Source organism: Cherax quadricarinatus, chromosome 5 (genome assembly GCF_038502225.1).
Source record: "Cherax quadricarinatus isolate ZL_2023a chromosome 5, ASM3850222v1, whole genome shotgun sequence".
In the NCBI taxonomy this organism is placed as follows: Eukaryota; Metazoa; Arthropoda; class Malacostraca; order Decapoda; family Parastacidae; genus Cherax; species Cherax quadricarinatus.
Genome location: NC_091296.1, coordinates 15,185,848 through 15,212,253, shown reverse-complemented (window position 1 = coordinate 15,212,253; position 26,406 = coordinate 15,185,848). Strand labels below are relative to the sequence as shown.

General features: G+C 41.0%; 1 protein-coding gene across 1 annotated transcript; it reads right to left on the bottom strand.

Annotated features, from left to right (window-relative positions):
- Positions 1–377: 377 nt before the first annotated feature.
- On the bottom strand, positions 378–16,200 carry LOC128684891 (uncharacterized). Its single transcript, XM_053771220.2, has 3 exons — positions 15,941–16,200; positions 5,311–5,458; positions 378–5,195 (listed from the first exon to the last, which is right to left on the bottom strand). Exons 2-3 carry the CDS (start codon positions 5,449–5,451, stop codon positions 1,992–1,994), a joined length of 3,345 nt encoding a protein of 1,114 aa, XP_053627195.2. The 5' UTR covers positions 5,452–5,458; positions 15,941–16,200; the 3' UTR covers positions 378–1,991.
- Between the last annotated feature and the right edge of the window lie 10,206 nt (positions 16,201–26,406).

Here is a 26,406-nt window from a genome sequence, read left to right as displayed (position 1 = left end):
CTGCATTATTGTAATAATTGCATATATAATGTCAACCCATTCATGACTGCATCTTAGAAATAAATGGTATAAAATACTAACACAATGGAAATATAAACACATATGCAGTATAATGTGATCACATTATACTGCATATGTTTACATTTCCACTGCATCTTAGACCAGCCATTTGGACACATATTGGACAGTGACATCATTTGTTTACTCTTGATCATTGGCAAAAATTGAACATTTCTTCTTCTTACAGCTCAATTTCAAGGTACTTTGCTTTGTGAAACCAATCAAAATCATATCTATTTCTGTAATATATTTTCCATTCTATCAAATGAGACCAAAAAAAAAAAAAAACATGAAAATACACTGCAAAGTCGCTGTTTTACACCAAAAATACGGTTGCATTTTTTTCTCACTATGCACTGCATGCTACAGGTTTTTTTTTTATATAGTGCACACTTACCACACAGACCTATTCTCTCATATGTAGGCCCAAATTTACTAAATACAGCTTATCTGAGTGAGCTGAGCTCATGGTGACCAACCGTGGCTTCAAAGCCACCTTATCTTTTATGGACGATGTATGGTGTATGTGCTGTACACAATGAGAAACATTTCTTTTTTTCGTTGGAACAATGGCTAGGGCTAAAAGTGAGCAGCTTATAACAATAAATGGAAAAATAGAAGTTGGAATGACTTATGCAGCAAGTAGTGCCACCAAACAGTAGTGGCAGGTTGGTGTAGCCACCCCGGAAATTTGAAATTATGCTACCCAAAATTAGTGCCAGATTACTGATAGAACCGGATTAGTGATGGCCAACCTGTAGTAAGTTGGTAGACAGCAACTGTATATTAGAGCTGATTTCCTTTATTCTGTTTATTACAATATACAGTGCACTACTGTATAGTCATTTAAAAATATACTAAAAATGTTATAAATGGTGGAAAGGTGACATTAAGACAATGTCAAAGATGGTTGAAACAAACCCACTACCATTAAAGTGTGCTCCTTGCTTAGCGATGAATTCGTTTACCAACGTAGTCTTAGGAAAGGAACTCTGACGTTAAGTGAGGAAAAGCTGTGTATTTTTTTTTTTTAACAAACCAGCTGTATCTACCCGAGGCAGAGTGACCAAAAAGGAAAAAAAAAAAAAGAAACACTTTCATCATCATTCACACTGTCAATATCTTTGCAGAGGCACAGATATACAACAGTTTAGATGTAACTCTAAACAGCAAATGTCCCAAACACCTCTCTTAAAGTGCACAGACTGTACTTCCCACCTTCAGGACTCAAGTCGAGCTAACCGGTTTCCCTGAATCCCTTCATAAAATACTGACCTGCTCACACTCCAACAGCTCATCAAATCCCAAAAATCACTTGTCTCCACTCACTCCTATGTAACATGCTTACACATCCCTGCTGTATGTCCATACATACATATATACAGAGTACCTCAGGGAATGTGAAGCAGTTAGGTTCATTTGAAGGAAGAGCAGCTCAGGTCTACTTCCTTGGATCAAAAGCCCCTCAGCAGCATCAAGGAACTTCCCTTGAGGGCAGTCATAGAAGCAAACTGTCCTCTAGATATTATTATAATAAAAAATCACTTATGCAGTCATAGATAAATCATGGCAAAAAAGCACAACTTTTATATATTACTGCAGAATTTAACCCTTAAACTGTCTAAGCTGATCTATGTTCACATGTGTAGTGCTCCAAAAGTAGATCTACTTTTTTTTTACATATTTTCAAATATAACAAAAAAAAACAGATCAAAGTTTTTTTACATGTTTTCAAATGTAAAAAAAAAAAAAATTACTTTTTTTACATACTTTCAAAATGTTGAAAAAACATAGATCTATGTTTGGACAGTTTAAGGGTTAAGTTGTTTAATTTAATGGCAGTTTTTCATTCATTAATAGTAGTATTTTGTTTTTATCTTAAAATTAATACTTAATCTGTGCTTTTACTGTTTTCATGTTATTTTATTTACTCAGCTGAGTAAGCCTGCATAAGCCATTAAAATGCACCTTTGAGCTATGAAGTTGATGATTTCTGTTTTAGGAATGTCTGGCTCAGTGAGAGTTCTGCATACTAATTTGTAGAAGTCCACTAGTTTGCTGAAGCTGCCAGGGGCTTTAGCAGCACCAGAAGGTGGTGGCACTTTTTGGTTTCTTCCTGGCAGATTTCCAGGTGGCTGAAGATAAATGCTTTGATTTTGATTACTGGGTGTGTTAGGGGTTGAGTGTGAAGATAAATGCTGCTCTGATTCCTCAAACATAACAGAGGATCTTATTAGGGACTCTGACTCAGATTCAACTGAAGCAACATTTTTTGTAGAATATCTGGTGACTTTTGGAGTTCTGCGATTGCCAAGATTTGGTGAGTGATCTGGAGTACTGCTTACTACTGGCAGCTGGCCAGTAGGGTTTCGTGTCATTGGCAATATTTCTTGAAAAATCACATCATCACTCTCTGAAAGATATTGTTCACTTCTTATGCCACTTTTACCAGGTTGAATTGGTGTATTCTGTTCCTTCATTGAAGAGTTGCTGTCTCTTCTCTGTTGAGTTAAAAATGAAAAGCTATTCTGTTGGTGGGCACTGTCTATTCCTGGGACTTCATCATACTTAACAGGAAGAATGTCAAGTGGATTAATTAATTTTTTAACTTCACCATGAGTTGTCCTGTTTATTGGGTTTGGGCGATGAAAGTGCTTTTTAGTGCAGCTTTTCAGCATAATGTTTAAATTTGGTACCAATGTGACCACTCTTGTGGAATTCTTTATTGCTAATTCATCTTTTATATGAGTGGTATTGCCACTCAGTATGGTCTGCTGTACAACACTATGATGACTTCCCATTACAGTGTCTATTTGATCAGGTGTTATCTTGGTAACTGTCTCATCTTGCATTGCCAAAATTTTCTTTAGTGATACCAATAACTTGTGTGAGTCACTTCTCTTTACCTTATCCAGGAATTCTTTTGGTATATGCTTGAGAGAGAGGCTTTCAATTTTGCATGATGCAGCCTTTAGCAGATATTCTTTGTTATGGATAAAGTAGTTCAAGATATTATCCATAATTATTTTACTGTTCTCATTCTCAGGGGTCATAAATGAGCTGTAAACATGTTTCAAGTCATCAGTAAAGCCTTCCTCTGGCTGCTCACCAAGAAAGGACTCTATGATTTTCACAGAGTTTTGAGGAATCATAATTGAAGAAGAGGTATTTCTTCTTCGTCGCTTTCCAAGGACAGTGAAGAGTGGTGTAAGGAGAGGTATAGTAAAGGCTGCAGTGGTCCCAGTTGCCACTAGACAGGCAATGAAAATGGAGCACAATTTGCTCTTCATGCAGTCCTCAAGTCCACTACTACCCCCACCACCACCACCACCACCACCACCACCACCCCCGGAGTCAGCTTGTGGCAGGGAGCTAAGGTCAGCTTCCACTGGTGGTGGTGCAGGGGGCATTGGGTCATCCATCTGAATGAATGTTTCACTGTGGATAGCTGGGATGTAGGGCTTGTCTGTGCTGATGATGCTTGCCTGTTGTGGTGTAGACTGCTGTAACATCTGAGACTGTAACAGACTGGCAAGAAAGAGGTCCTCACTGCTAAAATTGTTGACTGGATCATTTTGCAAAATTGGATATGGTGAACTAGAAAGTTTTTCATTTAAGTATTTCCTTTTCAACATTTCAAGGGATTTACTAAGATTCTCAAGCTGTTTGAGTATTGTGTTTAGGCCTTGCTCTGTCTGAGGTTTTCCAGGGTCTGGAACAGGAGCAGTGCGAGTGTGTGAGATGACCTGGTGAGAGAACTGGTGAATCAATTTGTCAATGTCAGCATTTTCATAGTTTGTTGGTAGAGCAGTTGCTGTGTCTTGGTGTACAAATTTTTCATCATAAAACAAAGGTTTTGTTATCTGGTAATATGGCAAATCATTACCAGAGGCTGATGGATTAAACGAATTGCTGAGGTGAAAATTGGGTGCTCTCTCTGTGGTGAACCTTGGGATACTGACAGGTGGTGTCTTGAAAGGCATCACTGGTTTGGGATTAAAGTCAGGGCCTGATGAATTGTCACCCTCAGAGTTCACGAGATTAATACTTGATTTGTGTAGTGAGGTTACTGAGGATGTCTCCTCAGAGGTGTTAACGATGAAGGGGAATTGACTTGCATAAGTGTAGTAATTCTTTGGCTCTGGCTCTTGCCCATTGTGTCGTGCTTGTATCTGGTATATGCCAGCCTGGTGCAAAGGTGTGGGTACAACTCCAGGAGGTAATACAGAGCCCACTTTGTGATGCTCCTGTTTCTTCTCCTCCTGCAAGGGCAGATCTTGATACTGGGAAGGAATTTGTGTTGGCACATTATCTGATGGCTTCATGAGATTGTTTCCACTGTTGACAGTACCAACAGTTGTTATTTGAAAATGGGGCAATGGAGATGGTTGTTGCAGATGTTCTTGATTCATTAGGATGGTGAGAATCTGGAGGTTGGTCAAGATATCAGCCATATCAGCTTTCTTTTTTTGGTGTAGGCTGTTGGAACTATCAGGCATGTGTATATTTACAGTATTTCCTATAGGAACAGTAGATATTGGTTTTCTGATGGTGTTGAATGCAATGTCTCCATCATTGTATGAAGCTGATGACTGCCCATGTGACATCACCTCACCTGTTTGTGGAGCTGAAAGCTGTCCTTTTTGGTTCAGTTCAGAATGGTGATCACTTTGCTTTTGTGTACTCTGACTCGTTTTCCTCTGTAGATGAGAATGAGAGTGACTGTGCATACCGTGATGGTATTGAGAATCTGGGTGTTGATTTGAAGTTTGTCCTGTCTCAAAATTTTCTGTATGTGATGCATTTTGAGCACTTAGGAGAGCCAAGGCCACATCTGTCATCAGTTTGGAATTAATTCTTGATAAATTAGCATTATCACTTGGTTGCCTGTGCAGTCCTAATGAATAAATATTTGATGGTGAAGGTTGTTGGTATAGTGAAGAGTGCAGGTAATGAGGATTAAGTGAGCTGGTGTACTGCTGGTTGTCTGAGTGACTGGGTGGTGCAGTAGATGATGCCAAAGGGAGGGACTGGCCCTGGATGTGCACTGCATTACCATGGTTCACATATGATGGGTAGAAAGAACCCTCCATCAGTCTATGGACTTCCTCCTGAGTCAGCAACTGCTCCAGCATCTGAAAGTTTATGTTCCTTTGAATGTCAAAGCATAATTTCCTGGCCAGAATGCCTGTACTGTCTTCAGTTAAAGTAATTTATCATACTTGCAGATACACTGGCCAGTGTGTTCACCTGGTCTGCATGACTCTTGCTACCTTGCTTCTTGTAGTTGGTGTTGGGGGAGGGACGTATGGGTGGAGGGACAGCACCATGTGCTAACCACCTGAATATTAGTGCCACACTCAGCACCCACAAACACCCACCACACATCATGACCTCTCTGCAATGGCAAAAAAATTATTAATGTGCAATTCATAACAGAAATTTATACTTAAGAATGATTACTTATTTCAATATACAGTCAAATATATGATGTACGTACCTGTAAACAGTCATAAAGCAAGCAGGTAGAAATTTAACTATTTGACCTAATGAGCATTTAAGATCAGACAAACAGCATAATAGGAATCTTAAACATAATATTAATTGGGAATCTTCTTCCTTTATATATATCAATAACATTGGACTATAAACCATACCACAGGCGGGGATAGAACCTGTGATCAGAGAGTCTCAAACTCCAGACCGTCGTGTTAGCCACTGGATCAGCTAGCCACGCGACGGTCTGGAGTTTTGAGACTCTCTGATCGCGGGTTCTATCCCCGCCCATGGTATGGTTTGTTTGCAATTGCGTCATTACGATTTCGTGAGTCATGTTGATGGCTTTGAGGGGACTTGAGCTAGAGTTCGTCATGGCCATGCTAGCTGGAGATTCGTCTGTAAAAACTTGCATTTGTGGCCACAGTGGTGCCTATGCTAACCTTCCTATGGTGTAGAAAAATACCTAGTCAGACAAATCTTATTGTGGCTAGCTGGTCCAGTGGCTAACGTGACGATCTGGAGTTTTGAGACTCTCTGATCGTGGGTTCTATCCCCGCTCATGGTATGGTTTGTTTGCAACCGTGTCATTACGATTTTGTGAGTCACTGGACTATATGTACATGTGGAAAATCTTTAAACCACCTACACATGCATCATGACAATTTCAACATCTCGCAAGGCTGATGGAAATTTGATGCTATTATGGCACTTGCCCTAAAGTCTGGTTCCTACCACAGATTTCCATTGTGTTTTCTGATCCAAGTTATGTGACCTGCCTCTGAACTATACTTTGGTTTTTTATCAGATTTGATAACCTCTCATTCCACACTGATTTTAGTAAAACAAAATTGTATAATACTAATAATACTAGTTGCTCAGAAAATATACTTTCTATGCAGGTACCTAAATAATCTATTTTTATTATATAAAATATTATTATATAAAATATAAACCTAAATCTTCGAAAAAGTAATCTGGACCAGCTACAGGCTCCCCATTTGGGGTATGTATAGCTATACAACTCCTATGGGTTTATAACTCACCAGTCAATATAATGGGGTATGCATACTCGGTACTATACTATTATATATTATTAAATACCTCATCTTGGTGCTAACATTTTGAGGTTTATAAAATCAATAACATTACACTAATAGCACTAAATGTGTTTAGTGATGATTATTAATAATTTTATTTAAGACTGAAGATTCCTCAGATCAAAGGTATAAGACTGACAAATTGATGATTAAGTTACATTTTTGCACACCCAACTGGCTTTCTCAATCTCATATACAGTGGACCCCCGGTTAACGATTTTAATCCGTGCAAGAGGGCTCATCGTTATGCGAAATAATCGTTATGCGAATGAATTTTCCCCATAAGAAATAATGGAAATCAAATTAATCCGTGCAAGACGCCCAAAAGTATGAAAAAAAATTTTTTTTACCACATGAAATGTTAATTTTAATACACACAAACTGAAAAAGGCATGCACAATTAAATGACACTTACTTTTATTGAAGATCTGGTGATGATTGATGGGATGGGAGGAGGGGAGAGCATTATCTTCTTACTGTTTAGAAGGGGAATCCCCTTCCATTACGACTTGAGGTAGCAAGTCCTTTTCCGGGGTTACTTCCCTTCTTCTTTTAATGCCACTAGGACCAGCTTGAGAGTCACTGGACCTCTGTCGCACAACAAATCTGTCCATAGAGCTCTGTACCTCCCGTTCCTTTACGATTTGTCTAAAATGGGCCACAACATTGTCATTGAAATAGTCACCAGCACGGCTTGCAACAGCTGTGTCAGGGTGATTTTCATCTATAAAGGTTTGCAGTTCAACCCACTGTGCACACATTTCCTTAATCTTTGAAGTAGGCACAATGGATTCCACAACTGGCATAGGCTTCTCAGGGTTAGCCCCAAACCCTTCAAAATCTTTCTTAATTTCCATACTAATTCTCACCCTTTTTACCACAGGGTTGGCACTAGAAGCTTTCTTGGGGCCCATGGTCACTTATTTTCCAGAAACAGCACCGAAAACACTGTAATAATACGAAATATTCCGAGTGTATGCTTGGATGTTACCGCGGAGGCTGGCTGGTAAACAATGGGACGGCCGGCACATGTGAGGCTGGCTGAGGGCACATTGGACGCGTCTCGGACGAAAATCGGTAAGCGGGTTTTTAATCGGTATGCGCGGCAAAAATTTTGCGATAAAAGTAATCGGTATGCGGAAAAATCGCTATGTGATGCCATCGTTATGCGGGGGTCCACTGTACACTGGAACCTCGGTTGTTGATTGTATTACTTGTCGATTAAATCAGTTTTCGAATGAGGAATTCGAGAAAAAATGTCCTTGCTTTCGTATGTCCTCTTGGTTGTCGACTAACAACGTGAACGGCTCAGGTCATGTGCTCACAGAATGCACACTAGACAGTGAGTGATAGTGTTTCAGAGGCCATTATTTGTGAAAACAGCAAGGCAGTTGCATGATGATCTCCTAAAGAAAAAATGGAACAAGAACTGAAACTCAGTCCTTCAAGGCTAGTAGGGGTTGGTGTGATAATTTTAAGAAAAGAAGTGGCATTCGTAGTGTGGCTAGGCACGGGCAGGCTGCCAGTGATGACAAAGTGGCTGTTGAAAAGTATGCTACTGAATTCCAAGAGTATGTAGAGGCTGAGGGGTTTGTCCCCCAACGAGTGTTCAATTGTGACGAGACAGGCCTCTTCTGGAAGAAAATGCCCAAGAGGACCTACATAACTGAAGAGGAAATGCCAATGCCAGGAAAGAAGCCAGTGAAAGACAGGCTCGTTCTATTACTGTGTAGTAATGCAATTAGGGACTTGAAATTGAAGCCCTTACTTGTTTATCATTCTGAAAATCCATGAATTTTTAAGAAGAACAATATTATGAAAAACTACTTGGCTGTTATGTGGAGGGCCAACATGAAAGCGTGGGTAACAAGACAATTTTTATTGAGTGGGTTCATGAGGTCTTTGCTCTCACTGTCAAAAAGTACCTCATTAAAAATCAACTGCCACTCAGGGCTCTTTTACTTATGGATAATGCTCCTGCTCACCATCCAAGCAAATTGCTGGAGGAGTTCAGTTTTATAACTGTGAAGTTCTTCCCTCCTAACACTACTACTCTCATCCAGCCCATGGACCAGCAGGTCATTTCTAACTTCAAGAAACTCTACACCAAAGCACTTTTTGAAAGGTGCTTTGAAATCACTCCAGAAACAAATTTAACCCTCTGGGAGTTCTGGAGGGGTCATTTCAATATCCTCACCTGCTTGAGGCTTATAGACAAAGCCTGGGGAAATGTGTCTTCCAGAACCATGCAGTCAGCATGGAAGAAATTTTGGCCTGACTTTGTGGCATCCAGAGATTTTGAAGGTTTTGAAGATGTGCCTGAGCCAGTAGAGGATATTGTGTCTTTGGGGAAGACCTTGGGCCTAGAGGTGACTGAAGATGATGTGGAGGAGCACAGAACTGACTCACCACAGAAGAACTTATAGACTTTCAGAAGGAGCAACAACAGACTGCAGTGGAGGAGCTGTCATTAAAGGAAGAAGAGGGAAGGGATGATGTGCCCATTGCACTTGTCAAGGACATGTGTGCTAAATGGCGTGAAGTGCAGGAGTTTACAGTGGCCATCCGTCTCTCTAACACGTACAATGACAGTGTAATGTCTCAATTTAGACAAGTGTTAAAAACGGAGCCTGAAAGAAACCTCACTTGACAGGTTTTTGTGAGACAAAGAACCACTGAGCCAGAACAAGGTGTTAGTAGTGAAAAAAGACAAAGTTGAGAAACAACACCAGAAGGATAGTTGCCTGACAGTAACACAAAGTGACTCTCCTTCCAAGCAGTAACATATCCCCTCCTCTCCACCTCCTGCTTCCAGTATGCCATTAGCTCTAATCTGACAGGTAAGAGGCAGTTAAAATTTCATTTACTGTGCAGTATTTCAGTTAAAGTTTCTTTTAGTATTCATTTTTAGTTTTATGTAGTAGTACATTTTTAATAAATTATTATATTGTCATTTGGGGTCTGGAATGGATTAATTCTATTACATTATTTTTTGTGGGAAAAATTGTTTTGCTTGTTGTCTCTTTCGGTTGTCAAAACAACATCTGGAATGAATTAAATTTGACAACCGAGGTTCCACTGTAGAAGCACGAGGTAAGAGACTTTAATACTGAGGCCAGTGGAAGAAGCAGCAAAAAGCAGCTGTTAAAAACTTGGTCACATGTGGGCGGGGCCCACTTGTAGAAGTAGATCCTGCCTATAAGGTGAGCTAAATATTTGGCAATGGAGTTGTAGAAGAAATTCTCTCTGGTGTTGCTGTGTCTGACATAGTATAGTATATGATGCATCATCCATTAAAGACCGAAACCACTGATAAGCGGCATATTCAAAGTATTTCATGGACCAAAAATAGTACACCATTTTAAAAATAAAAGTGACAAATTTGCACCTACACACTCAAAAAAATCCCAACCTTCTGAGTAGGATACACGAATGTTGGAATTCTGAAGTTGATCTGAAGCAGTTTTCTCAAGTTATCACAGCAGCGCCATATGACCCTTGTGGGTTTACTGTTTAATTTTTTATTATAATAATAATAACAATAATCAAGTTATCACAAAGAAACCAAAACCTGGAATATCTATATACCATTGACCCTATGGCACATGCACAAGCCAATAGTTGCATGAGGTATATTCAAATTATTAAAGAAAAATCTGGAGGAAACCCCTTTTGAGATACCTAATAATCAGTTCAGGAAACCCCTTTTGGGATACCTAATAATCAGTTCACAACTGAAGTGGCCTGAGTTAAATTCCCAGGCATGGAAAGACATGGACAGGTTTTACACTCTTGCCCTTTTTATCCAGCAATAAATGGGTACATTATTTGGGTGTTAGTCAATTGACATAGGCTGTAGCATGGGGATGGTAATATACTTTGGAAAGGATGGGGCCCCATAGTGCACTGAGGGACGATAATATATCAACTTATAAATTTAACTGAACCATACCAAGGGTGGGGCTTGAACTCGTGGCGAGTGAGTCGTAAAACTCCAGGCCAGCGCATAAGCCACTGGGTCAGCTGGCTAGAAAAATATTCATCAAACTAGGTATATTTATATAGCATAAAGAGATTAGCACAGGCCCCACTGTGACCACAAATGTAAATTTTTACAGATGAATTCCCGCCCATGGTATGGTTTGTTTGCAATCGTGTCATTACGATTTCACGAGTCAAATTTAACTGTATAAAGAATAAAAGCAATTAGTTCCACTTGGGCTATACAAAATCACGACTCCAATCAGCATTTTGTCTGACACTGGCATCTATAGTATCTAATTACTCATCACTGAAAGACCCATGAGGGTTTAGTGTCTTTAATATAAATTACACTAGTATGGTTATAATTATGTATTTTCACATTCACAATAACTAGAAAATTAAGAATATATATTTAAAGCACATGGACTTGACTTGGAGAGTCCGCTGAGTTTCTAGCCCACAAGTCACTAATCAAGGAGCAGGTATAAGAAAGAACTAGAGAGCCACTAAGTTTCACCTGGGTTGTGGAACATCACGACCCCAATCCACAGCTTATCCGTGGCACTGCTTCTTACCTTGTGGCTTGGAACTCTCGGAACAATTTGATTCACGGAAGTATTACTAAAATTTCCGTTCTTATTTCGACATTACTATATAGTTCATGGATGCAAGTAAGTGGGTAGTATCATCTCTAGTGCTAATTGGGGAAACTTCATTCTCAGAGAAGAGTAAGCGCACTTCAAGAAAAAACTAAGTACCTGAGACAGTGAGTGTGTGTGTACTCACCTAGCTGTGGTTGCAGGGGTCGAGTCACAGCTCCTGGACCCGTGTGTGTGTGTGTGTGTGCGTAGCCCATGGACCTTGGGACGTAACTCGCATAAGAAAAGTAGAACACTACACTGCACAGTGCCGAGTTTAGTGCTCTAGACTCAGCACTGTGCTACTTACACTGGGAATTAGCACATTGCAACGCATGTGTTGATTCCTGAACTTAATCATAAAGTAACACCTGTCTTCACTGACTACGTGGGATATAGACAAAAGATGGGATGTGGGTAAAAGAGAGTGAGGTCAGTTTTGGCTGTAGGACGTGAAAGTCTGAGCGGTAACAACGGTACTGTAACCTGGGGGTGGGCAACCCACTGCGTCAGTACCTAGGCCGCCCTCGCACACGATTTACTGCACATTCCTTCACATTATCTCCTTCATGAATTGTGGTCGTGGATAAGGCACATAACGCATAAGGCACATAATATCAAAACTACCTCTTGAGGATTAACTACAGACTAGGTATTTCTGATTTTATCTACCCAATGAAAACAAATCAGTCTGGCTTTTTTTGGGGTTATCCTAGTTCATTTACACTATGTATGATAATTGTATTTACGTGTACCTGTGCTTAAATAAATTTATTTACTTAGTTGAAATTAGAATGGTATGGCAGAGTCAAACTCGCACATGTGAAATTAATAATTTTAAAAATTGAATTTTTAGATTTTCGCATTGGTGTACGGGTAACAATGCAGCCTCGCATAGTCAAAAAGCTTTAAGAATAACCCCTCAAGATAGGTTCCCTGATGCTAGTGAAGGGCTTTTGATCCAAGCAACTAAATCTGTCCTTCCCAACCTGGGAGCGAACCTAGTTGTTTCTTATTCACTAGGCGTATGACTCCTATGGGTTTAGCGCTTCTCCTAAATGTAATAAGAAAAATAAAAGAAAGAAGTATTTAAACCCAATAAGATAATAAGAACAGGGAAATAAATATAGTGAAGTGCACCACACCTGTAGTCTCTGGTGGTATGTACTGAACGTTAATACTATAAGCTGTGTGTGGAAGTCATTCCGGGGCTTATATGCTACTTAATTCCCACTTTCAACATTACTCTATTATTCACAGATTTTCAATTAAAGGTGGGAAACAAATATTTGTAGTTGTTTTTGTTTGTTTTAAAGCTTATTGATTGCATGTCAAATTTCACTGGTCAACCAAAAAAAAATTGTTGCCAAAGATATTTGAAGGTATTTTGGGGTTGCAGAATTCGAAAATGTCAGGTTTTTCAAATTGGCCTCTAGTTTGGGATATTGCATACCTACCCTCAATTAACAGGGAACTTAATTCAGGGAACTGGGACACAAATCTAATTCCCTAGATCAAGAGCCCCTCACCAGCGTCAAGGAACCTACCTTGAGGGGCACAGTAACAGTAAATCGCATTAAATAAACGCGATTTAATAAAATTGTTTATATCTTAAAATTTTTTTAATTGTTTAGATTTAAATGTAAATTACTTATGCCATTTTTTTAATCTAAGGCACGCAGTTCACTTGTACACTATCAAGAAATACTTTAATATCGAATATAAGACACAACCGCGTCAGGAAAGTTCCTGTTTCCTGACAAACATTATACACATACACAAACCACCTACACCAGGCATTTATCGGTAAGTGTCCTTAACAAACAGTAACTAACTAATATGGATTAAACCCAGTGTATATACTACAATGATGTCCACCTCTTGATACATATACACTGTGAATACTTTTATCCGCTGCTTATAATTTATATGATGGCTGTTTTTGAAAACTTATTCGGATTTTTTTTTTTGATGAACTATTCACTGGAATATTTTTATACAATGCTAAATGTAAATCTTAAAACTTACGTTAATCGTATTATGCATAAATCATTCCCATTTAATAAATCACTGGTCAACACTCATTTTTCTGGCCAGTGATGTTATTTTTAAGGTAAGCCTGTGGTGCTGATTCCGAATACCATTGGTTTTGCTTAATTGGCTTTAATTTTTTTATAAGTTTGGTATCCCACTGAAAAAAAAAACATAATAGATGTAAAAATATATTGATCAGGCGGGGCTAACTTACGCACAAATCGCACTGAAATTATTTTTTAGATCATGCAATAGTCAAATCATATAATACATACTAGCACTCCATTCTGTGTAAAAACAGATTAACATAGTAAGATAATTCAGATACTACTAATTACTGCATGTGAAAATGTTGTTTGTACGATTTTCTTCTGTGGTGGTCATCAGCCCCGTTTTGTTGAGTGAGCAACTGGAAGAGATGCATATTGGTTACCATTGTGCAATAAGACACATTTCAAGATTCTAATGGAGATGTCTATAAACAGCCGCCAATCTCCTGGTAGACATTCAAGTCCCATTCGAAGAAATCCAGGAATATTATTGCAGCAAGGAAGGACTTCAACCTCTCTTGTCTGATAGGCTATTATTTTACCTTCTTCTAGAGTTCTTTTCTTTTAGTCTGGATGCTAAAAGTTCAGACGCTTTCTTTGACAGACTGAAATCACATGTCAGATCATTGAGTTCTTCTTAGGAGAACTGCTGGAGTGTTGAAATGCTTACTTCATATTCACTTCCACTGCTATCACCTGTGTTACATCCTAAAGCATGAGTTTCTTCAGCATCTGACAATGTAAGGTCAGTGTTGAAAACACTGGTATGAGGACGTCTTTGCTGTGTGGCACAGGTCTCCTTGCTGACTCCAAAACAGGATATTCCCACTTTCTTATATCAATTGAAACCTTTCACATTCACCATACAAAAATAACAGTCGTCGTGATTGTTTTTTTGGCTCTACACCATAAGCACGCCGAAGTTTAAACTTTTCCTTTGCCTATTTTTCCACTGTCGTAAATATTCTACACAGGTTTTGCGAACAATATGAGGGAGCCCAAGACTTGCATTGTTCTGCAAACGCCACTCCAAAATAAGCAAGTTAAATTTGGTTTACAAGATCTGTTATGTTTTTTGTTTTTACGAAAAGTATTCACCACAAATGTAGCAAAATACGTTGGGATTGTTTAAGCAGGTTTTTCTTGAAGAACTTACGTTTATCTGGAAAAAATAACGAAATATAGGTTACAATATTGTCAAGTGGTCGCTGTTAATACAACTCCTTTCGTTAAATATTAACTCTTTTAAAAATAAAATTATAATCTTTATTAAAGCTGTCTGTATATACAAATTGTCACTACATATACATATACACGCGTTATGGTTAAGCCTGAATACCTTCCGTCCCCATCCCCCCACAGGCCCTGTATAATCCTAAGGGTTTAGCGCTTCCCCATGATTATAATAATTTGGTTACTGTACCCAGGACACCAACTGCATGTAGACCATTTTGAGGAGCTGAAGAATAAACGTGACTTCAAATAATTATTTACTAATAGGGCTTGATAATCTTGATTTAGATAAATACTTTAATATTTGTTACTCGGACATAACAATGTTTTCTATTAAAAACTCCATTTCATTCCAATGAAGTCGATTACCCTTTCTTCGGTGGTTTAGCGCTTCTTTTTTATTATAATAATAATAATAATAACCCTTTCTTCGGTAGTGTGGTAAACTAAGCATAATTTAACGGTATTATACTGCAAATACGAATAAAAAAAGTTTTACAAACTCATATTTCTAAACTTAATACCTGTTTAGTGATTAAACCCATGGAGAAGGACTTTTCTTAAAAGCGTTTCAATTGGACCCAATGGAAATAAGTCACTGTCTGACTTTTTTGGGTTATCCTAGGTTCTCTACACATATGCTGCTATGTATGATAATTCTGTGTAACTGTATTTGTGTATATCTGAATAAACTTACTTACTTACTTATTCAATTCTTATCTAACATTTGCTCATACAGTTCAGAACCCGGAACAGTGGTAAGTAAACTTGTTTGGTTTAATGCAAATTATCAATGCATATACACTGAGTAATATATACTTTTAGGTCCATGTACAGTGAAATATACACTTTACGTGTATATGCAGGTATATACTCCTAGGTGTATATGCAGATATCTTCTGGGTGTATATAAACGGATATACATATCTAGGTGTATGTACAATGATTTATACACATCTAGGTGTATGTACAATGATTTATACACATCTAGGTGTATGTACAATGATTTATACACATCTAGGTGTATGTACAATGATTTATACACATCTAGGTGTATGTACAATGATTTATACACATCTAGGTGTATGTACAATGATTTATACACATCTAGGTGTATGTACAATGATTTATACACATCTAGGTGTATGTACAATGATTTATACACATCTAGGTGTATGTACAATGATTTATACACATCTAGGTGTATGTACAATGATTTATACACATCTAGGTGTATGTACAATGATTTATACACATCTAGGTGTGATGAGATATACACTTGTAGATGTATATACCCAAGGTGAACAGAAAACTCACAACTACTCATAAAAAGTGAAGAGCAGACCTTGAACACAGACCCCCCTGGTATGAAGCTGGTCGTCTGCAGTTGAACAGTGAACACTAAGATATCAACGCTGCTGCAGCACCTGTACTTCTGCCCTCTGCCACTGTTGGTGTGACACTGACCATGACCGCTGCCTGGTGCCCTGCCACCACACGCTGGTGCACGGCCGTCCTGCCACTCTGTCGCTGCTATATGGCCGCCCTGCCACCCACTCGCTGCTGCACGGCCGCCCTGCCACCCACTCGCTGCTGCACGGCCGCCCTGCCACCCACTCGCTGCTGCACGGCCGCCCTGCCACCCACTCGCTGCTGCACGGCCGCCCTGCCACCCACTCGCTGCTGCACGGCCGCCCTGCCACCCACTCGCTGCTGCACGGCCGCCCTGCCACCCACTCGCTGCTGCACGGCCGCCCCGCCACCCACTCGCTGCTGCACGGCCGCCCTGCCACCACCCGGTTGCACGGCCGCCCTGCCACCCACTCGCTGCTGCACGGCCGCCCTGCCACCCACTCGCTGCTGCACGGCCGCCCTGCCACCCACTCGCTGCTGCACGGCCGCCCTGCCACCCACTCGCTGCTGCACGGCCGCCCTGACACCCACTCGCTGCTGCACGGCCGCCCTGCCACCCACTCGCTGCTGCACGGCCGCCCTGCCACCCACTCGCTGCTGCACGGCCGCCCTGCCACCCACTCGCTGCTGCACGGCCACCCTGCCACCCACTCGCTGCTGCACGGCCGCCCTGCCACTCCCTTCGCTGATGCATGGCCGCCCTGCCATCCAATCGCTGGTGCATGGCCGCCCTGCCACCCACTCGCTGTTGTATGGCTACCTTGCCCACCCCTTCGCTGGTGCATCATGACTGGCAGGGTCATGATGCACCATGCCCTGGCACCCACTCTCTACTGCATGGTTATTCTGCCGCCCTCTTGATTGCTGCATGGCCGACCTGCCACCCACTTCTGCATAGCTACCCTGCTACCACACGCTGCTGCATGGCCGCCCTGCCACCCACTCATCGCACGGCCGCCCTGCCACCCACTCATCGCACGGCCGCCCTGCCACCCACTCGCTGCTGCATGGCTACCCTGTCATCCACTCGCTGCTGCACGGCCGCCCTGCCACCCACTCTTCCGCATGGCTACTCTGCTACCACACGCTTATGCATGGCCGCCCTGCCACCCACTCGCTACTACATGGCCGCCTGCCACCCACTCGCTGCTGTATGGCTACCCTGTCACCCCCTTTAGCTGCTGCATAGCTGCCCTGCCACCCCCCTTCGCTAGTACATGGCCCCCTACCACCCACTCGCTGCATGGGACCCTGCCATCCTCTCTGCTGCATGGCCGCTCTGCAGGGAAGCTGATAAAAAGAGTGTGTGAGTGAAACAAACGCTGGACAGTCAGCAAAACCGATAGATAAATACAAATTTTAATGTGTGAAGCAAAAATATCTACCAAATTGTGAGAGTCATAGGCTGCAAGCTTCATCGAGCCGTTTCTGTGTATCACGAAGTTTCATCAAGCCATGTTTCACTGCGCTGTGTAGAGCTTAATCAAGTCACGTTTTGCTTTGCGTGAGCTGTCATGTTTATGTGTAGAGCTTAATCATGTCATCTTTCTGTGTAGAGCTTAATCATGTTGTGTTTGTGTAGAGTTTAATCATGTCATCTATATAGCGCTTAATCATGTCATCTTTCTGTGTGAAGCTTAATCATGTCGTGTTTGTGTAAAGCTTAATCATGTCATCTTTTTGTGTAGAGCTTAATCATATCATCTTTCTGTGTAGCGGTTAATCATGTCATCTTTCTGTGTGAAGGTTAATCATGTCGTGTTTCTGTGTAGAGCTTAGTCATGTTTTGCTCTGTACAGCTTTACCACGTAATGTTTCTATCTGGGTGGAGCTTTATTAAGTCATGTTTCTGTGTTTAGCTTCATCAGCTTTCGCTCTGTGCACCTCTTTATCAAGTTATGTTTCACTCAGTGATGAGCTTTGTTAAGTCATGTGCTTCACTGTGTAGAGCTTTATCAAGTCATGTTGCCCTCTGCGTAAAGCTTTATCGTCATGATAAAACTGTCTTTACAAAAGTTTGTTCTGCAACCCTGTACTTTCTTCGTTTCTATTACTAGTACACCAATTAGTACCAAACTTGCACACGAAAATCGCTCCCTACGAAAGCAAGACTCGGCAGACGGTGCAACATCCCCCCAATGAAATGCAAGGATGCCACTAGCACGATAAGAGACAACACAATAAGTGTCAGGGGCCCAAGACTGTTCAACTGCCTTCCAGCATATATCAGGGAGATGACTAACAGACCCCTGGCTGTCTTCAAGCAGGCGCTGGACAGGCACCTAAAGTCAGTACCTGACCAGCCGGGTTGTGGTTCGTACGTTGGATCACGTGCAGCCAGCAGTAACAGCCTGGTTGATCAGGCCCTGATCCACCATGAGGCCTGGTCACAGACCGGGCCGCGGGGGCGTTGACTCCCGGAACTCTCTCCAGGTATACACCCTTTACATCCGCCTATGAAACAGTATTACATATTTATATTAGTACTGAACTGGTGTGAGTCATTCAGCACATGCTACCTACCTGTATTTTCTGATCTGCAGAAAGGGAAATATAACAGAAGAACGAAACAGAAGAAGCAAAATTAGTTCAAAGATATAAAAGCAAATGCAACGGAGGTCACGGCAGCTGACATACTTATAAAACAGACCGAAGGGGTCGTCACCCGCAACTTTTCCTAAGCTATTACAGACGCTCACGCATAGTTGTTACTCGACGAGACAAACAAAAACTAAGCACCATGAACTTGACCTCAATACTCTGAAGGAATGTCGATGTAGAGGATACACGATAACGATGTACAAAATACTTTTGGGAATCGGCATGGTAGACTAGGATAGGTTCTTTGTAGCAGGAGGATCCATGGCAATGAGAACACAAAAGGAAACATCATAGGCTACAGAGATACTATCGTTCAGAGTTACTATCGTTCTGTAATGAGTGTGAAACGGAATTTTGATAAACATTTTGCACTCTGATAGAATAGTTAGTCTTTTCTGTCTAAAGAACGTGTAAGATGGCATGTAAATCTTACAATCTTCTTGCATTCATTATGCTCTTATCTCGACATTCCTGTATTTTTTCTTAATAGTTCTCATTTTCAAAACCATTTATCACAGTTATCATTTGTTTGGGATTTTTAACCCAATACAGTAAGATCGTCATCGGAGACCATCCATCTTATTTTCACTGTGGTCCAATAATCTTCTGCCCCAAGATGTGACCCACAGTCGACTAACTAGGTATCTACTTATTGCTAGGTGAACAGCGGGCAACAGGTGTAAGGAAACACACCCAACGTTTCCACTCGTATGTGAGCCGAGACAGAGGATATCACGTATCCTGGGAAGGGGATTAAGGGACCCCCAATGGAAATAAGACATAGACTGATAACATACTGACTTTATTGGGTTATCCTGGGTTACTAACCCTTTAATCCGAACATAACCATTTTTCTCAAGTGTCATTAAAGGCTGAATTTTCTGTGAGAAATTGATGACCACAGAAAATGGTATTTGGCTGTTTATTTGTAGCCTAAACTGAAAGAAAACTATACTGTACATTTCTACTTTCTATACTGGCATATAAAGCGAATTTACGGGAGTTGAGTTCCGGCTCCAAATGGGTCGAAATGACCCTTATTCAATCATGGGCGGGATAATAACGAATGGACGACTCTCCTACACCAACTACCCTTGTTCACCTAGCAGTAAATTGGTACCTAAGAGTTAGTCCAGTGTTGTGGGTAGCATTTTGGGGAAGAATGTAAGGACCCAACTAAAATAAGCCAAGCTGCCTGGCTTTCTTGGGTTACCCTGGGTTAATATCTGTCTAGGGTTAATCCTAATAAATATCTTGTAAAATTCGACGGGACTTTCTTTGTTTACACTGTGTATACTGCCTTTGGCTCACAATTGTAGTATCCATGACTCACGAAATCGTAATGACACGATTGCAAACAAACCTACCACGGGCGGGGATAGAACCCGCGATCAGAGAGTTTTGAGGCTCTCTGATCGCGGGTTCTATCCCCGCCCGTGGTATGGTTTGTAGTATCCAGGTTGGAACCCAGAACGAGTGGAAGCAGTTATCTTAAACCAGCTGATGGTACTACAGTGTGTAACAAATAAATGTATTAAAATAACAACTGGACGCTCACCTTACAAACTCAGCTGTTTGCTATATTAAGTATTCTCAAGCTTGTAGAAGTTGCAAGTACAGGCAGTTTAACTGTTTCTAAGTCTTTACCCTCAATACTTGGTCTAAATAGCTTGAGATCTGAATGTACCATGCTTTGTATGAAGCCAGACGGATATACACATATTATGTACTTAAAAGAGGGTAGGAGTTAACTTTTTTCCTCTCACATAAGACTCCGAGAGTATGAAGTCGATGACTTGACTAAACTAGCAATATACAAAGAAAACATCGAGTATAATTGTAGTTTTTCAAACACGATATTAAAAAAGCATTAGAGGAAAAAAGAATCTGCAAACGAATGTGAAGAAAGCAAAAGAGTACAGACAGGAACTAACAGATCCACTGACCATCACAATGAAATATGTCAATGGAGAAAGTAACAAGCTCAGTTGACAAGACGGTGTCATTGCTAGACTAACAGCAGGTTATAAGTATCTCTGGCAGTGCAGTTTCAATGGATATGTCATTCAGGTATTTCTGATAGTACAGTTTGTATGGGGATGTCATTCAGGTATTTCTGGTAGTCCGGTGGTCTGGTGGCTAAAGCTCCCGCTTCACACACGGAGGGCCCGGGTTCGATTCCCGGCGGGTGGAAATTCCGACACGTTTCCTTACACCTATTGTCCTGTTCACCTAGCAGCAAATAGGTACCTGGGTGTTAGTCGACTGGTGTGGGTCGCATCCTGGGGGACAAGATTAAGGACCCCAATGGAAATAAGTTAGACAGTCCTCGATGACGCACTGACTTTCTTGGGTTATCCTGGGTGGCTAACCCTCCGGGGTTAAAAATCCGAACGAAATCTTATCTTATCTCTTATGTCACTCATGATATGTAGTGTGTAACATATATTAGAATGTCCAAACATTCAATCATTTCGAGACACGTCCAGACAAACTACATAGGAAACGCAGTTCACTTAATTGTTAATGATAAGATATCTGACATACTGAGATTATATCCTCATTTTGCCCCGGCTAGATGAGCAAACTATTATTTGATGAAATCGTAAAATAATAATGACCATTATTTTTAGTAATGATAAGATGCTTGAATTTTCTTGAGATTATATCTACACATATCTACACATTGCTGCACACTAACAGCACCTTTCAAGGCAGGTGAAATTGCCGACCTAGAAAATGTACAGAGAACTTTCACGGCGCGCATAACGGAGATAAAACACCTCAATTATTGGGAGCGCTTGAGGTTCCTAAACCTGTATTCCCTGGAACGCAGGAGGGAGAGATACATGATTATATACACCTGGAAAATCCTAGAGGGACTAGTACCGAACTTGCACACGAAAATCACTCACTACGAAAGCAAAAGACTTGGCAGACGATGCACCATCCCCCCAATGAAAAGCAGGGGTGTCACTAGCACGTTAAGAGACCATACAATAAGTGTCAGGGGCCCGAGACTGTTCAACTGCCTCCCAGCACACATAAGGGGGATTACCAACAGACCCCTGGCAGTCTTCAAGCTGGCACTGGACAAGCACCTAAAGTCAGTTCCGGATCAGCCGGGCTGTGGCTCGTACGTTGGTTTGCGTGCAGCCAGCAGCAACAGCCTGGTTGATCAGGCTCTGATCCACCAGGAGGCCTGGTCACAGACCGGGCCGCGGGGGCGTTGACCCCCGGAACTCTCTCCAGGTAAACTCCAGGTAAACATAGCATTGTTCAGAATAGCCGTGTGAAGAAACGCGTGCAATATTTTTAAATATGTAACTATGCCCAGAAGGGTCTGACAAAGACCTATTATGAACTCTATAATTTTGGTCTTTTGCACTACAGCTCACAAGTTCACAATAAACTAGCCGCTCAGATGAAACAAGTGTGGTATGCTTCCTTACACCTATTGCCCCCGTTCACCTAGAAGTCAACGGATGTGTTAGTCGAGTGCTTTGAGTCACATCCTGGGAAAGATGGTCAAAGGTTCCCAATGGAAATAAACCAGACTGAGTGGCTTTCCTAGGTTACTAACCCTCCGGATTAATAGTTCGTATAACATATTATACTATTTGATTTGATACCTTTATCAACCAGATAACACCCATCCTATGAATGGCCGTCAAAAGACTGCATAGACACCTAGTGACTGGGCCACAACGTCGTCTTGGCTATGAAAGTTACAGCAGGAATTAATTGTGTGTAAGAACAATTTATCGTGGAAACAGTAATCACATGATCATATGTTTGTAAAACCTATGTAAAAACTTACCTCCACATAAAAAATCTGAGTAAAATGAAATAAGAATCTCGTTATGTAGTGAAACTAAGATTAATAACTAACCACATTTTATATATTAACTTCACCATAGAAGAGTTAAGTCGAAGATTTTAATAACATAGATATGTTATGAAAGAATCATTATGTATAATATTACAATAGGACTAGCGGTAGGTGTATGGGGCGAGAAAAGTGGAAATAAGGGAATCACTAGTGATCATTATTCACCTAATTTGTCTATACATGGCTGGTTTAGATTGTCTCCAAAAGAGAAAGACAGTGCGGTGTAGAGACGACGATAAATATGCTGGCATTATATTTATCAATGTAAAGCATTGAAAATTTTTAAAATAAACACTACCGATATGTATGGATATTCTAAACGTTCCTTATATAGCTATTCTGTAAAAGTATGCAGGATGTCCTGCAATTAGATAATGATGCAAATTTATAAATGGAAGCAATTACTGCGGAGGATGGAGTTCATAGCATCAATAGCTTATCAACTATTTAGGTTGGAATGTACTCACTGTCATTATGGCAGTGTTCTCCTTCTGCAAGTGACACTGCCCAATAAACTGGACCTCTAGGAGTAAAAATATTCTAAATGCCCTACATAGAAACAGAATTAAGATCAGACATAAGAACTGGGTTGTTACAGAATATGTCTATGTGGCACAAACGAATCCAAATGGAGACAAGGGAAAAATGACTACTAAATATTTCAGGCCCAAATGGAAACTCGCCTCTGGAAACTTGGTGAGAGGGGTCGAAATGCAGTCCTTATATTTTGTCTTATTGTATCTCTGTAAGTTTGTTTGTACTGTTCACCTTACCTGGAGGGTATACCGGGGATCAAAGCCCCTGCGGCCCGGTCCACGACCAGGCCTCGCGGTGGATCAGGGCCTGATCAACCACGCTGTTACTGTTGGTCACACGTAGTCCAACGTACGAACCACAGCCCGGCTGATCCTGCACCGACTCTAAGTATCTTTCCAGCTCCCTCTTATGCATGGTGGGAGGCTGTTGAACAGCCTTGGGCCCCGGACACTTATTGTGTTTTTTCTTAGTGTACCAATGGCGCCCCTGGTTTTTATTGGGGGTATTTTGCATCGCCTGCTCAGTCTGTTACTTTCGTAGGGAGTGATTTCTGTGTGCAGATTATGATATATTTCTGTGTGTAGATTATGATAAATCTCTCTCGCCTATGTTCCAGCGAGTACAAGTGCTTCCATGCATTCCCAGTAGTTGAGATGTTTGATGGAACTTATATGTGCAGTAAAGGTTCTCTATATTCTCTAGATCTGCAATTTCACTTGCTTTGAACGGAGAAGTTAATCTACAGCAGTATTCCAGCCTAGAGAGAACAAGTGATTTGAAAAGGATCATCATTGATTTGGCATCTCTTGTTTTGATCGTTCTCATTATCCATCCTACCGTTTTTCTTTTCAGTTGTGATCGTGGCACTGTTGTGATCCTTAAAAGTGAGATCCTCAGACATTACCACTCCCAGGTCCCTCACATTATTTTTCGCTCTATTGTGTGATCAGAGGTTGTTGTATACCCAGTTCTAATTAATATCTCCTCCAGTTGTCCGTAACGGAGTACATGTAGTTGGAATTTGTCAAAAACAGCGTAAAAGTTGACTGCTCCTCAGGGTGTGTGTGAGGGTGTGTGTGTGTGGGTGTTGGTGTGTGTGTGTGTGTGGGTGTGCGTCCTTGTGTGTATGCATATATTTGTACGCTCGTGTGCACATGTCCGTGCATGCGCCCTCGTGTGTGTATGTGCGCGCGCGCTAGTGTGGGTGTAAGAGATAAGATAAGATTTCGTTCGGATTTTTAACCCCGGAGGGTTAGCCACCCAGGATAACCCAAGAAAGTCAGTGCGTCATCGAGGACTGTCTAACTTATTTAAGAACATAAGAACATAAGAACGAAGGAACACTGCAGAAGGCCCACTGGCCCATGCGAGGCAGGTCCAAGTCCCTACCGGCTTAAGCCAATGCACCCAACCTAGTCAGGTCAGGTCACACTGACTTAAGGGAGGAACACGGCAACCGACCTGTTAGCACAAGCTATCAGGTCTAACTCACACCCACCCACATCTACTCATGTATTTATCCAACCTATTTTTAAAGCTACACAACGTTCTGGCCTCTATAACGGTACTTGGGAGTTTGTTCCACTCATCCACAACTCTATTACCAAACCAGTACTTTCCTATATCCCTCCTGAATCTGAATTTTTCCAACTTAAAACCATTGCTGCGAGTCCTGTCTAGGCTAGATATTATCAGCACACTATTTACATCCCCTTTATTTATTCCTGTCTTCCACTTATAAACCTCAATCATATCCCCCCTAATTCTACGTCTTTCTAGAGAGTGCAGTTTCAGGGCCCTTAGTCTATCCTCATAGGGAAGGTTTCTGATACATGGGATCATCTTTGTCATCCTCCTTTGTACATTTTCCAGAGAATTTATATCCATTCTGTAATACGGTGACCAAAACTGTGCAGCATAATCTAAATGAGGCCTAACCAAGGATGAATAGAGTTGAAGAACAACCTGAGGACTCCTATTATTTATGCTTCTTGATATGAAGCCAAGGATTCTATTAGCTTTATTGCGAACACTTATGCACTGTTGTCTTGGTTTCAGATTACTGCTAACCAGAACTCCTAAATCTTTTTCGCAATCCGTAATATTAAGATCTACATTATTTAGTTTATATGTGGCATGGTTATTGTCCTGTCCAACATTTAGAACTTTGCATTTGTCTATATTAAACTGCATCTGCCACTTCTCCGACCACTGCATCAGTCTATTCAAATCTTCCTGGAGTGCTCGAATGTCCTCGTCAGAATGAATTCGACGGCCTATTTTGGTGTCATCGGCAAACTTGCCGATGTCGCTCTTTATGCCCTCATCTATGTCGTTTATGTAGATTGTGAACAGCAGGGGGCCCAACACTGACCCCTGTGGAACACCGCTCGTGACGCTTCCCCACTCTGATTTCTCCCCATTTATGCAAACTCTCTGCTGCCTATTTGTCAACCATGCCTCTATCCAGGAAAAAATTTCTCCTCCTATTCCATGTGCTTTAATTTTCCTCAATAGTCTCTGATGTGGGACCCTGTCAAAAGCCTTACTGAAGTCCATATACACAATATCATATTCGTTACCATGATCTACCTCCTCAAATACCTTAGTGAAAAAAGTTAATAAATTCGTAAGGCAGGAACGTCCCTTTGTAAAACCATGCTGAGATTCGTTGATTAATTTATGCTTTTCAAGGTGGCTACGAACTGCCTCGGCAATTATTGATTCCATAAATTTTCCCACTATGGAGGTTAGGCTTATTGGTCTATAGTTCGAAGCTAAGGACCTGTCACCTGTTTTGAAAATAGGTATCACATTTGCCATTTTCCACTTATCTGGCACCATGCCAGTTTGTAGTGATATGTTGAAAAGATTAGCCAAAGGTGTGCTAAGCTCCTCTTTACATTCCTTTAGAACCCTTGCATACAGTTCATCAGGGCCTGGGGATTTGTTAGGTTTTAATTTATCTATTTGCCTAAGGACCATGTCACTTGTGACCCTAATAGTGCACAGTTTATTATCGTCCTGTTCTACATAATTTATCATTACTGGAATATCACTGGTATCCTCCTGTGTAAAAACTGAGAGGAAGTATGTGTTAAAAATTCTACACATTTCCTTATCACTGTCAGTGAGCTGACCCGAGGAACTTTTGAGTGGGCCTATCTTGTCCCTGATCTTACTTCTGTATACCTGAAAGAATCCTTTTGGGTTAGTCTTCGATTCTCTTGCAACTTTAACCTCATAATCTCTTTTTGCTTTTCTAATACCCTTTTTTATTTCTCTCTTTAACTGAATATATCGATTTCTTAATTGCCCCTCTCCTCTTTTGATTTGCCTATATATGCCTCTCTTTTGACCAATCAGAT

Excerpts from the sequence above, each read along its gene's own strand:
- LOC128684891 (XM_053771220.2), bottom strand. The coding sequence starts at position 5,451 with ATGATGTGTGGTGGGTGTTTGTGGGTGCTGAGTGTGGCACTAATATTC. Across the intron at positions 5,196-5,310 it reads GCAAGAGTCATGCAGACCAG|ATGCTGGAGCAGTTGCTGAC; the intron begins GTGAACACACTG and ends ATAAACTTTCAG.